The sequence below is a fragment of the Antedon mediterranea genome, chromosome 4, assembly GCF_964355755.1.
Source record: "Antedon mediterranea chromosome 4, ecAntMedi1.1, whole genome shotgun sequence".
Classification (NCBI taxonomy): Eukaryota; Metazoa; Echinodermata; class Crinoidea; order Comatulida; family Antedonidae; genus Antedon; species Antedon mediterranea.
The window spans coordinates 6,229,971-6,244,515 of NC_092673.1; the positions used below are offsets into that span (position 1 = coordinate 6,229,971).

Sequence of the window (14,545 nt, forward strand, 5' to 3'; positions counted from 1 at the left end):
ATTTTTTTAATAGTTTTAATCATGTTAATCACTTGCCTAGAAAAAAAAAACGAAAAAAAATCATGTTTTCACTTATAAAATGACAAAATAAATGGTTAAATTCAACCAAAAATCCATTGGCTAGCAGCCAATTTTACTATTTTTTGCTTTAAATTACAGTTTTTGAAGATTTTTGGTCAAAGTGGATAACTATTATATGATATTAAAATGGCATATTCAACAAAAAAAAAATGTAAAAAAATATTTTTTCAGGGGGACAATACATCTTTAAATAACATGGCAAAAAAGTGTTAATATATAGATACAGACAATATGTTACCTCAACTTTGTTGAAAAGAATTTTTTTTTCTGCGCTATGAATAGATCAAGTTATTATAATTTACAAAATATTAATAATACTAAAGCAGGTTCTACTTAGTAACAAAAAAAACATCTTAATATTAGAATGAAGTTTAACAGTACACAGTAGTTAAATGATACATTGTGGAATAACTTTCAATCTTTAAAGAGTTATTTTAATCTAAATTTACACTGTTATACCACATAAGACACTTCACCTAAGGGTGTGAAAAAAACCAGCTCGTTTACATTGCTTTATGGCATAATTAAAATGGACATGTGGGATTTAACTGTTAACCTGTATTCAAATGGTAATTATATACCCACATGCTCATTTGCATAACTGGGATGTGTTACAAATGAATAGAAGTAAAGGTCCTAATAATAAATAATTATATCACTAAAGGGCATGTGCAAAATGAAAGTATCTCATTTATTAAAATTAGAGCTGAAAGTCAGAGCCAAAGTCACTTTATGTCAATGCACATCAAAGGCAACACTTAAAATTTATGCCAGCTACATAAACAGCGCCACCAATTTAAGACCATAACAGTTTAAAACAATGAACAAAATATAATTGGAAAATGAGAGAATATGTTACATAATACTAGCAATAGAAAAAATAGCATTTTTGTACTCCTGTGAACATGTATATCAAATTATCAGACAAAAGTTCTGTAATTCCACAAAGTTACTTCATCAAAGATAATTATTATTAATGCAGTAAATGTTAACCTTTGACCAGGTGGTCAACTTAAATTGGTCAAGATCATGGTGATCGTGATAACTAGTTGATATGTTAGTAAATACATTATAATTTCAGAAAATGCTGTGAAAACTGTGGAATTATGTGTGGGAGGAGGCAACGTGGGTACACACCAAAGGTATTCTTCTATTTGATTGGTTGATTTCATATCACATGCTTCTAATTCAACTGTTAAAGTTACTAATGGTCAGGCTTTTGACATTTTTTGTAGAATTTTGAGTATGATAGGATGCTGAAATGCACAGCCCCCTGGAAGTAACTAGCATTTGTGCAACCAGTAAATTCCAGAAAAAAATTCAAGCCAAATTTTATCTTGTTTTAGTGTATTAACTTAGATAACCTAAAATAAGTTCTTTGTGCATTCGCATTAATAATACTGTCTTAAAAAATCTATATCTTAAAGCTTTTTGGTGGATTTTATACGAAAAAGATAAAACCTGGTTACAAGTTGTAACAATTTATAGAGATGTGAAAATACGCCTATAAGACACCGTGTAATACTTATTCCAGATCATTTATTACTTTTGGTCATTAAAAAACATAGAGATGTATGCAAGATATTGAGGTTGTAAAATCAATCTACTGAAAGAATAGAGAAACCTCAAATATACATGATTTGATGCAATAGTAAATATGTATAGGCTACCATACAATGATTATAATAACAACTTACAAGTTATTATAAACATAATCCATTACAACCACAATGATAAAAACCTTCCTCTCCCATCCTCTGAAAGCAGGTATGCTTGAATATGAATTACAAAATACTGTAGAACAACTAAAATAAAACAATTAAAAGGGCACTTTGGAGACCCAACAAAGTTGGGGTTGGCTATAGTGTTAGAAAACGGATTCTCCATGTTTGCTTGAATGTGTCACCCAATCGATATGCGGGTAGCGGCATGAACACAAAACAGCGGCGTCGGTCACCATGTGGTATTATATCAATACAGTAACAAAAAACCATATCTAATACTAACATTTTAAACCCAAAGCTGTCCTCGTATTGTAAACTATTTACTTCAGAAAATAAATTCATAAAATGATCTTATACACATCCTGTCCATTTTCAATTTAAACTAACAATTGAAAGCGCTTAAATTTATAACTTGATTAAATTCAATTAAATTATTTATTTTATTTACAACATTTTACATAAAAAAATTAACATCAATATTGATAGCAATACAAATATGGTTTAAGAGAATTCACTATTGGTGCACCTTTCAAAATCAATACATAATTAATAACGATTTCCGCAAACGAAAAACTAGTTAATTTCTAAGTAGCAAAACATATAATTTAAAATATAGCAGAGTAACAAATAATAATGTGAAAATAAATAAATACTGTATTAAAAAAAATGTAATACGATAAGATAATAATAATACAATTGTTTATGTTTTATGTTCTCTAACAAAATCGCTATAAAAAAACATATTTTAAGTATAATGAAAAGGCCATGTTTCTGAACATAATTGTATTATATCTCAGGAACATAAAAGGGTCAACATAGGCTGAGATGCGTAACCGAACCAAAATTAAATACCAAGTATACCTAATTTGCATTTTTTGTACACCTGCGTTAGTGGAGCAACTTGCATTTAGAAACAACAATTTTAAAAAAAATTTTAGAAAAGAAAAACGATTTATTTCAATTTTTTTTATCGATAAAGTAAGAGTGTATCTTTCTTTTTAATTTCATAATTTACTACATTGAAATATGGTTTTAGAGACAATCAATTTGTTTGTCCTTTTATTATTGCTCTTAAATTATGATCATAATTATCAATTGTACTTTCAAATATTGTCAGTAAAAAAAATAGTGTAATAAATATCAATCAATATTACATTGGATAAAGTACATTGCTCTTGCATATCATCTATATATAAATTTACGTAAGGGCAAAATTCGGTAAATCTCGGTTTATTTCTAGAATTTTTACTCGATGGTATATAAAGTTGGTTCATACTTTCGGTACTGATTTTAACCATCTGATGTAACCCTGTTTACTAATTAAATTGAGTTAGGTAATTAGTTATTGACGATTAAAACGAATTTAGGTTCAACGATTTGCCCCAAATAGGGGTGTTTTCCGATCGTGGTATACACCGTCTAATGGATGTCCATCTTGAAAAATACCCGCCACAAAAATACGAGGAGGCTTCGCATTTTCCTATCTCCTCCTACGATAATTGTTTTTAATAGCTGAAAACTGGTTGAACAGCTAGAGTACATCATCATAATGTTGAAGACAGGCCGATTTTCTTAACAAAATACTATTTTGATAGATTTAATATACGATTATACAAATGTATTGATTTGCGATGAATTGAACATTCCAATCTCTGTTTCACAAGTGTCTATTCCCTCAGGCGTCGTAAAGGCAAGTACAGTACTGTATACTCGAAATTCGATCCATTTTTGTTTTTAATCTGTGCTGCAGAGGTTGGATATAATTTTTTTTTAAACGGATAATGAGCTAGCGTTTTCACTCGCCGTATATTATGTACAAATCTTTATTATTGCAGTTAAACCACCCACATCATCACCTTTCCCTCACTGGCATGAGTAGCGTTGTAAAACCAGTAGAGAATAGGCCTACGGTACATCACATGCCTTAAACGCAGAACAACTTTGGTGGGTAGGGTAGGAACCAACTTAAGTATGAATTGGCTCTAAGAAACAATTGAAAACCATTAGGCCTACTAATTAAGTTGAGTTAGATAATTTAATATTTATTGACGATTAAATCGAATTTATGATTTTCCCCGAATAGAGGTGGTTTTCACAAATTGTTTTACATTATATTATAAACATATACACGTCGTAGTGATGTATCGTTACATGTGCTGTACTATTTCAATCGACTAGGACGGTGATAGTTTCAACAAAGTATTACATCGCAATGTTTTACTGTGTTTAGTGGTATATTATTTGTAAAACATGAAAGCAATTAATATTTCGTTACTAAATGGATAAAGAATATATTTTAACATTGTTCCTCCTTTGCACCCATCCTCTTCCCCATCCCTCAACCCTAATGTTACATACAAAACACAAATTAAGTTTGTTTAAATTTGACTTAAACAATTGGTCTTATTTTGTGACAAGTTTCTCTTTCGGAAGTAATAGGGTGCTAATTTTAGTTGAGTACATAAATCACAGTGTCTATTTATTCGTTCCTGTAAACGACATGTATTATTGTCCTGCGGTACGTACATTTGAAATCGCCAGTTTTTTAACGCTGAAATTATTATGTATTCGAGAACCATCTGTGGGCACGACCTAGATGGTACGCGAGCGAAGCGAGCGTACCATCTAGTTACATTAATTCAACAAACAGTAATTAGAAGTGTCTGTCTGTTATGATGTTCTGTTGCTGGAGAGAGTGGTTTTGTGTCTCGTTGATGATGGTCTTTCCTCCTATTTTCATGGCCTGATAATATCGTCATAATTGTTTTAAACATTTTTTTAATGTTAGATCAACAAAATATAATTTATTCATGGATCCAAATTTATAAATAATCTTGCCAATGAAATGGCTTTTAATAAATTAAAATTTATAATTAATGATGTGACTCATCAACCTAATATGTAAATATATCCGGTAGAATTCCTGAATGTAAGTTACAACAAACCACAGACGTAATAAAGACTTCTTGTCAGCTTTATAATGTAAATTTTTCAAGATGATTTTTAAGGTGTTATGTTTATGCCTTTGTTCATTTTTTATTGTATTTGTGCTGACAAACAACTTCCATGTGAAATGATCTTGAATACCCATGGCTATTAATAAATTTTGGATTTTTATCAACCGGTGGCACTGGTTTTATTTTGATTGGCTAAAATAGGCGGTCCTTAAGCTTGGTTCCCGCTTGAAAGCAAAGCAACGATGTAGGCACAACGCAAGTGAGTTGACCAATTGACAGTTCGGATGACCCATCATGATTGGTCAAATTACATGTGTCATGCTTACATCCTTGCAAAGCAAGTTTTTGGAGTGATCAAGAAGTTGATTTATCAATTTAGCTTTTTTTTTGACACAAATTGTTTGATTTCCAGAAGATAAAATAAGTACAAAACTAAAACAACCTCAGAAAAATTTTAAGTAGAGGGTTTTAACATAAATGAGTAAGTATATGACTTGACAATCCGTGAGAAATCCGATTCTGTAGTGACTTGACCGAGTGACACAAATAACAGAAATGGGTAACAACTGCAACGTCAATTACTTATTGTGAGCTTTTCAAGCTTTCATAAGATACCTAAAAATATGACAATATTTAACTAGTATTATAGGCAAATTCCTGAATACAGTAACTTATGTGTATCACATGTGCCACCTGTATCATACCACACTGTCATTGGACAATTAATTAGGATATTAGTCTACCTATGCGATTAACTAAGTAATTTTTTGTCAGGTTCATGTTAAGCTGGTCCAACTAAGCAAACACCAATTATGGCGATAATTTACACACAAAAGTTTAGTGATTTGTGGTGTAAATGTAGAAAAAATAATTAAAAAATAATCTTCAAGAATTGGCACGTAAGTAAAAGTTAATAAAACAAACTGGTATTTTTTCCTACAGTATTATTTTGTAAAAAATGTAAAACATAACACTAAAAATATAGTGTAAAATAAGAAGCACAACATTCCCTTTGCATAAATACATCTATAATGATTACATGGCAGTAACACGTTAAACAAAAATAAGCTTTAAATATTTCTATTGGGTTGATATTTAGCTTAAAAAAGAAATACTGAATAATTAGAATAAAGTAAAGCTAAAACTGGCAAGTTTAACACATCCCAGTTTGACCGATATTCAACTTTAGGATAGATCAGGATCTTCTTCTCTCGGCTAGCAACTTTTTCCGTCGGCTAGCAGATCGTGAAAACATCGCATGGAGGTACTTTTTTTAGGGCATTGAATAATCACATGTACGTACTTCAATAGCTGGATACGAACACTTTACATATTGTAAGTTGTTTTAGATTGTATTCACTTAATCCTCTAGTGTTTCTCTAAATGTTTTCAATAAAACAAATGTTCAAATCTGGTCAGCTAACCATAAATGCCTGATACCTAGTATGTGCGTACAAATCACTAGGTAGTGTTCACTTTAATGCATCTACTAGGATATTTAACACAAGTCATTTTTGTTGTTGTTGTTGCGTGTGGTAGTTTTGGTCTGATCTTCTCAAATTTATGTTGTTGTGTTACGCTATATAATTTTAATAATTACAGTCGCATCGCGTTTACTTTTTTTGTGGTAGTTTTGGTCTAATCTTCTCAAATGTAAAACGTTGTGGTACATTAATGTATTCTCCATTTTTAACATGTAATGTTCTTCGCTTGACATCGTGGAAAATAGTTCTGGCAAAGTTATAAAATTCATCTTCCATTTTCCATACAATTGAGTTCTTAATCTTAGCAATGGTGGCAGCAGACGGATCAATCTTAGTGCTTGTCTTTCTGAGGTGGGAACGTTTGCCTGTGGAGAAAAAATGTTTCTGTTTATATTCTGGAAAGATAAATCCAAAGTTACTAAAAAGTCTACTGTTAAGGCAAAAAAAAAAAAATAGTGTGGTATGTTCCGTCCTTTTAAATTATGCTTACATACAAATCTTCTTTAAAAAAAAAAGAAGGAAATCAAGAGGTTTAAAAAAAATTTTTTTGTTTGTTTTGTTTTGTGTTCTTTGTTCACTTACTGTAAACTTGTATTAAATTACTACAACTTACACAAGATCGTCATTTCAGTTTATTGAAAAAGAAAAATGATAAATTTGGATGTCGGGAGAGAACGATCCAAAACTCTTAAAAAAATCCAAACAAGAATGATTTTGATTCTAATAATACTTGTCACACATTTTGCGGTACCATTTTAAGAAGAAACTTAAAACCTTTACCATGCGACAGTTGCATGAATGGTTGAACGATGACTCAGAAAATAAAATCGATTTAAAAACATGACAATTAAGAGTTTTTAAAGAAGCTTTTAAATAATTTGCAATGTATATAAATTCATAAAAGGACAATTTTGAAAATATTTGTTTTTCAAAAACAAAATGATTAATGTATGATAAAAACTATGTTGTTTTTCTTTTGTGTGTATTATGTAGTTAAATACGATATCAAAACTTAATAAAAGTAATGTTGTTTTTGTGAAGAAACGTTCAACAGCAACAAATACAAACATAAACCAGATGAATTTTTTCGAGAACAATTTATACCTGTTTTATACATTATTTATCAAGTCCCTTAATAATCAAATTTTAACCAAGCAATATTGACTACTGGCATCGATGTAATTTAAAAATGAATTTCATGTTTAACAATTTTAAAGTTTTATTTTCTAATTTGTTAATGTTTCTAATATCAAAATTTTATTTATTTTGCCTATGAATTTTAAATTTTAATGAAACTGATATTTAATTTGATCTTTTTTTTGCTGTAGGAGTCTCTTCAATTCAGCTAAACTACTGTAATGCAGCTGATAGAACTACTTTCATGAAATCAATTTGAACAAATAAAAGAAGTAATTACTGTGACAAGAAAATCAAGAAAATTTAATGAACTATAATTGTATTCTGATCTCAACGCTTTACTTACCGTGTTGGTACAGTTCCAGAGCACCTGTAAACATGGACGGCACGGTAGCTTCAAGTACAGCGATGAAGTCCTCCATCTCCTCTGTCAAACCGACTACTAAGTAATTGGTGACAAGATTATACTTAGCCTGCTGGAGAGCCCACTCACTGCCTGGATTCCTGTCAGAATAGATAACATATGTTGTTAGTTCAATATTAAAAGGCATTGATTTAAGATTAAAATGTTGAGTATAAAACCATTTTTATATATTATAATAATAATAATGGAAATGCTCAATCTGGTTTATAGCAGTCGATGCAAAGATGCTATGGAACATCTCTCTTGCACACAAATTAACATGCTTTTTCTTGCTCATCTTAATATCGTATTTGTGTTTTTTGTGTGTGATTTTGATTTAAATAAAGATTGATTGAATCACATATCCACACTTTCAATTTCTTCAGAGGTTTTAATTTCTTAAAAATGTGAAAATGACTATGTTATTGTGAATTCTTTGAAATTCAGCGATCAAAAAGTAATAGTTTGTCTGTCTATGTTTCTAGGTTCTGTTTATCTGTTTGCTATCTCCAGCAGCTCCACAACCTAGTTACTGCCTTCTCTTCAAGTCAATTTGTCATGCTGGGCATCCATAATACACTTCTACCTCTACTCCTCTTTCCATCAATTTTTCCAGTGAAGGCTACTGTAAGTTCTCAATTTACTGTTTTTCTGATGAGCCCAAGGGGAGTAAGTAAATAATAAAACTAAATGTGTCGCCCTCTATTAAGTTAGTATAAATGTACAAGAACTAGTGAAAGGTCATGTAGAAAATGTTAAAAGGAAGAGGATATTACCAAGGGTATGAAAAAGTACCATAAATAAACGCATACAAATGACATATGGACATATCTATATCTTATCGAAACTATAACAACATTATTACTCTATTTTGGGACAAACATGTGACATCGATAGAATAGGAAGGAGTGAATAAGTGCAAGAAAAGCCTTGAAAAGACATATCTTGATTTGCTTCAATCTGACCGAACTATTTTACAACTCCCTGACCGAACTTCAATGTGAAGATCCTGGAATAACATTGATTGACAATGAGTCACATAATCATAGTGTAATCCACTGGAGTCAAATGGCCGAGCGGTTAAGGCAGGGGTGCCATTTACCGTACCTAAAGAGCCAACAACATCGGCAAGGGTTCGAGGCCGACTCGCTCCTAGTTCTGGTGGTGGAACAATTTTTCTCGGATAAGGACTATAAACCGTAGGTCCAGTGTACACAGTTATAACCTGTGTGCACTTTAAAGAACCCAGTTCATTATTCGAAAAGAGTAGGGGGTTACCCCGGTGAACTGGTTCACAAAATAGCCCCTGTATCAGGGGGATTACCACCTATCTGATAGGACAGTGATTAATTCACTATTGGTAATCCTTGGCCACATTGCCTAAAGACATAAAATAAAATTAAAAAAATAAAATATTACTAATAACAACTGGTTTTGTTGCTTCAGGGAATAAAAACTAGGAGAATGTTTATGTCCAACTTTGCAGTAATGTAACAATTAATGTTTAAAGCCCTGTCTACACAAACTTCTGTGACCAAAAAATGTGATATGCCATATGTGGACACGAGGTCATATCACTACGATATTTGGGTATATCAATACCATATTTCAGCACATCACACTTTTTTTGATAGCGTAGACAGAGCATAAGAGAATATACCCGCCTATAACAAATTAGCTAGCTGTTCTCAAATAATACTTCTTCATTCTAGCTTGGAATTCATACCTCTAGGTTGCAAGATAGGGTTAGATTTGAGACTCAAACTCATGATTTCTGGAGCACCAGCTTGAATATTCACACCTCTCTAGCTTGTGGTGATAGGGTAAGATTTGAACCAAATAAGCATCATGTACTCCACCTGTTGTTATTGCTCATTTATACCAAACAATTTCCACATCAATGAATTGTTGATTTGTTTATATTGTTGAGTATTCACTTCTGAGTTAGTTACAACATTTCCCAAATAGACAACATTATCACTTCTTGGCAAAATAGGAGACTCAGGAGAACTTGCTGGTTTAATTCCAACAGCCATTTGCTTGTTAGATTCCATTCCAGTTTCCCTTTGTTAGTTGTTAGAATCAATATTCCGACTGTCTTTTGTCATTTGCTAAGTTCCACTTTTTAGTTGATTCCACATGGAAAACAATCATGAAAGTTTAATACAAGAACTGTACTTTTAATATTATTCACTTTATTGGAGGTTTCATTTTCAGTCAGCTAATACTTTAAATCAACACATTGTCAAGGATTTCCGTAGAGTAGATTATTTTTGGCACATGATTCTCTACCATTTACAGTAAGCATGGTATGGTGTTTTTATGATGAAATGTTCATCAAGGAAAAACAAGTATTAGACACATCTGAATAGATTCTTATTTGATTGTACGATGGTGGGTCACATGACATTCAATAAATACTCTATTGAACTCTTAGTTCAGAGTGCAATATTCTTGTTACTCAGTACATATAAGCAACCGGAATGCGCAACGCAATGCTAGGCTGTGGTTTAAAAAATCAGCCTGTAGTGTCATGCCGTCTTGATACAGTAACAACATATTAAAAGAATGCAGAAGGAGCACTATCATGAATTTAAGTAAATAATCTCCATCTGTAGAAAGTAAATAAAGGGCGAAGGAAGGGAACTTGATTATGGACATTCAGTAACTGTGTAGAAAGTTAAATCGGAAAAACTAATATTATAAAAACAAATGGCTTATAATTTTAATAGAGAAAAACAGAGCATTGAAAAATTGGATTCTTACTGTATATTTGATAAAAGCAAATATTCATCAATACTTTCCATTAAAAACTTATTACAGGTTAATTTCTCTTCAAAATAATTGTTTTGTAAACGAAGACTATTAAAAAGGCAATTCAATTTAAAATGACCTATTTTCAAAGACTTTAACGCCTAAAAATCTTATATTGTATGCTGTTTCATCTTTTAACATTAAATCAAATGCCGCAGATCCATTCAACATTTAAATAGCGGATTTGAATGATTGTATTAGAAATCTAGTAAAATTAATAAATGGTGAGAAAGATGTGAAATTGTAAAATGAACCCCTATAAATTCCATTGTAAACATAGGTTTGAGAGATGGAGTTTACATTTCAACAGGCTGTTAAATCTCCCCATGGAATGGTTAGGGTTACAGGTTCATGTTGGTATTTGGTCATAACATTTCATGTTGATCAAAAACAATTTTAATGTGGGTAGAGAATTTACTGATTATCAACATCCTCGCTGATGAATAAAAATATACTATCAAATAAATTATGCTTTTGAAACTTCTTTCAATAGACATTTGTCTTACCGGTATATAAATGTCTGAAATTCAACCAATTCTCAGTTCTGTATATCAACAATATTTGTTCAGTATCTCAACATATGACACTATTTGTTCAGTATCATATGTAAATTCCAATTACATAAATATTAATATTATTATTATCATTATTATTATTTATATATATATCACATGTGGTGCTTGTATCATGGAAGGTTGTTTAAGGGGTATGTTATGGTCTATGACACAGGTGTACATAAGAAAACACATGTGTTTCTGTATTACAGAATTTGTCTATGATTCTGAAATACATGATAGACCATTTTAGTATTTTGAGAGAATGAGTCAGTGGCCGAGCAGTTAAAACAGTGGAGCCGCAATACGTAGCCATTACATCGGGTTCGAGGCTCACTCGCTCCATGGTTCTGGTGGTAGAACGAGTCTTCTCAGATAGGACTATAAACCATAGGTCCAGTGTACATATCTGGCTCATGTGCACTTTAAAGAACCTAGTACATCTTTTGTGACGAGTAGGGGTTACCCAGGTGTACTAGTTCACACACAGCCACTGTCACAAACGCATCATATACACTGAGCCCTCTGGGAGAACAGTATTAGACTGAAGAGGCTACCCAGTATAAATAATAAATAAATAACATTTTCTATATTAAGGTAAAAAATAGTTTGAGAAAATAATTATGTGTTCTGCTTCTTTAAAACAATGATATAGTTTCTTACCAACATTCCTGGAAATGACCACAAAAAAATGGAATCTGCATCCAAAGTTTCTCCGGAAGACACTCAGGCATCTCTTTACTAACACATTCATCAAATGTCTGCAAATAAAAAAACAAAAACAAAACATCAGGTAGATCATGATCAACAATTGTAAGTAACTCATGATCAAGTAAAACTGTTCACACACCCATAACATCTACTGTTTTAACTTCTTACATATTTTTTTAATATTGTATTATTTTTGCATTACCAATTTTCATCATATTTTTTAACAAATGAAAATTTCAATTACTTTCTATGTATTTGAAAAAAAAATTAACTTGATATCATGATCTTATTAAAACTGTATACGTATCATATCTTCTTACATAACAAAGTTACTCATGATCAAGTCAAACTTTTCACATACGTATCATGATCTTCTTACATAACAAAGTGACTCATGATCAAGTCAAACTGTTCACATACGTATCATAATCTTCTTACATAACAAAGTTACTCATGATCAAGTCAAACTGTTCACATACGTATCATGATCTTCTTACATAACAAAGTTGCTCATGATCAAGTCAAACTGTTCACATACGTATCATGATCTTCTTACATAACAAAGTTACTCATGATCAAGTCAAACTGTTCACATATGATTCATGATCTTCTTACATAACAAAGTTACTCATGATCAAGTCAAACTGTTCACATACGTATCATGATCTTCTTACATAACAAAGTTACTCATGATCAAGTCAAACTGTTCACATATGATTCATGATCTTCTTACATAACAATGTGAGTATTACTCATGATCAAGATAAACTCTTCAAATAAAACTTGATCATTTTAACAATGTGAGAATACAGTACTCGTGAACAAGAAAAATTGTTCAAACATAGATCTTTTATTACATCAAATGTTAAAACAATACACTTGGAAAAGAATGTTAAAATATATGGAAAATGTGAACCTTCACCTCTTTGGAAGTTTGAATTTGCTTATACTTTAACCATCCCAACCAGCAGACCTCATTTACAGTATTTTATATTTCCCATTAAAATGTATTGACTAGTTAATAAACGCTATAAATGAGCCCTTTTAGCTTAAAAGGCGGTTGTAGTAAAAATTAATGACGTAGTAAAAATGGTTAATACTATATTTAAATCATTGTATTTGGTATAAAACCAGTTAAAAACTCTATGAAGAAGTCAAATCGGGTTACATGGGGTCACGTCCAGGGTAGCTAAAAATAGGACCTGGAAATCATTCAACCATAGCCAATAACATGAAGATGTTCCTAAACCAGGGTCAAGGAAAAAATAATACAAGTGTTTATTAACTTGTTTTTTTGTATCAGGTACACAACACACAAACTGTATAATTATTGAGCTATAAAATTAGCTTCACGGTATAATCCATAAAACTAATACTTGCTTGGCTTTTTTCATTTGCTTTACAATTTATGAATGTGTGTGAAGGTAACTAACAAAAATGATCATTCTTGAATAAGGACCATACAGTATTCAGTGTTGGTCAAATGTACTGGTTCACAAAGCTCCAGTTGCAGAGATGTTGTGGGAGAGGGATATTTTTTAAGGAGCCAACTGAATGTGCAGCTGCAGTACTTCATTGATCCAGTATCTCCATTCTTTGTCATTTTTTCTCTGAATTTCTATTTTACTGTTTATTCATTATAGAGTTTCGTTTGTAAATGTAATTTTGCAACAAAGAAATACTAAAATATACAAGTAAACAACATCATAAAGAACTTCATGTTTCATATCATATGGATAATAGAAAATAAAAAACAGCAAAGATCAAAAGAAGCTACTGTAACACCCCTAATAAGATTAAGTCTCATTATCCAATCTAATTCTAATTAACAGAAGTCAATTAAACAGTAACTTTGTTTCTTTTGAATTTCATGTTTTATGTTATATTGTTATTTTGAAGGATGCACGTTTGTGCTATAAGTGTGCCACTGAATAATAATAAATAAACAGTAATTAACACTACAGTCAAGAATACATAAGACTTCTTAGAGCCTTCTTCAGAGTCTTAAAGCACATTTAAATGAAATTATTGCATATACATATATTGAAGTTTATGCCCTTCCGAAATCAAAACTCTGGTTTAACTTTGACTGAACTACTGTACAGTTAAATTGTGTTTACAGTTTGTGATAATATTAATTTTCACATGTATATACTTGTTCAGTTTGACTTTGACGTTTTTGTTCTCTTTGTTCAAGACTATGGATGTGAATTTCCAAATTAAAAGATGAATTGAATTGAATAGTAAGCAACAGAAATCAATAAATAATAAAAAGTAATCAACACAAATCAATAAATACGAGTTTTGTTTAAGTCACCAGTAAAAAGAAATATGTCATCATATAACCCCAGACTCGTCACTAAACTTTGGCATACATTTTGTTGAACATAAATGTAATAATTTTAATACTGTATTATGTAGTGCATTCACTTTTACTAGATGTCATAGACCCTTTAACTTTTGTGGTTTCTCGGTCAAAGACCAATTAATTATAGAATAATTGAGTAATAATGTACATCCAACAAATGCACATCAAATAGAAAGTATTGTAATGATCCTAATTAAGAAACACTACTTTTAAACTTGAATAATGTAAATCAATAACATACAATGTTAAATTGACTTTACCATAATTATAAAAGCAGTGTGAATATTAATATAAACTATTAAAAAATACAGT

The 14,545-nt window shown here is 31.0% G+C and overlaps 1 protein-coding gene across 1 annotated transcript in view; it reads right to left on the reverse strand.

Moving 5' to 3' along the window:
* Positions 1-4,433: 4,433 nt before the first annotated feature.
* The window catches only part of LOC140046491 (heparan sulfate 2-O-sulfotransferase 1-like), a 105,194-nt gene continuing 95,082 nt past the window's right edge, over positions 4,434-14,545 (reverse strand). The window contains exons 5-7 of the mRNA XM_072091150.1: positions 11,818-11,915; positions 7,730-7,887; positions 4,434-6,611 (exon numbers count right to left, since the gene is read on the reverse strand). Coding sequence (XP_071947251.1) covers positions 6,376-6,611; positions 7,730-7,887; positions 11,818-11,915 — 492 coding nt within the window. The 3' untranslated portion in view covers positions 4,434-6,375. The remainder of the gene's footprint in view (positions 6,612-7,729; positions 7,888-11,817; positions 11,916-14,545) is intronic.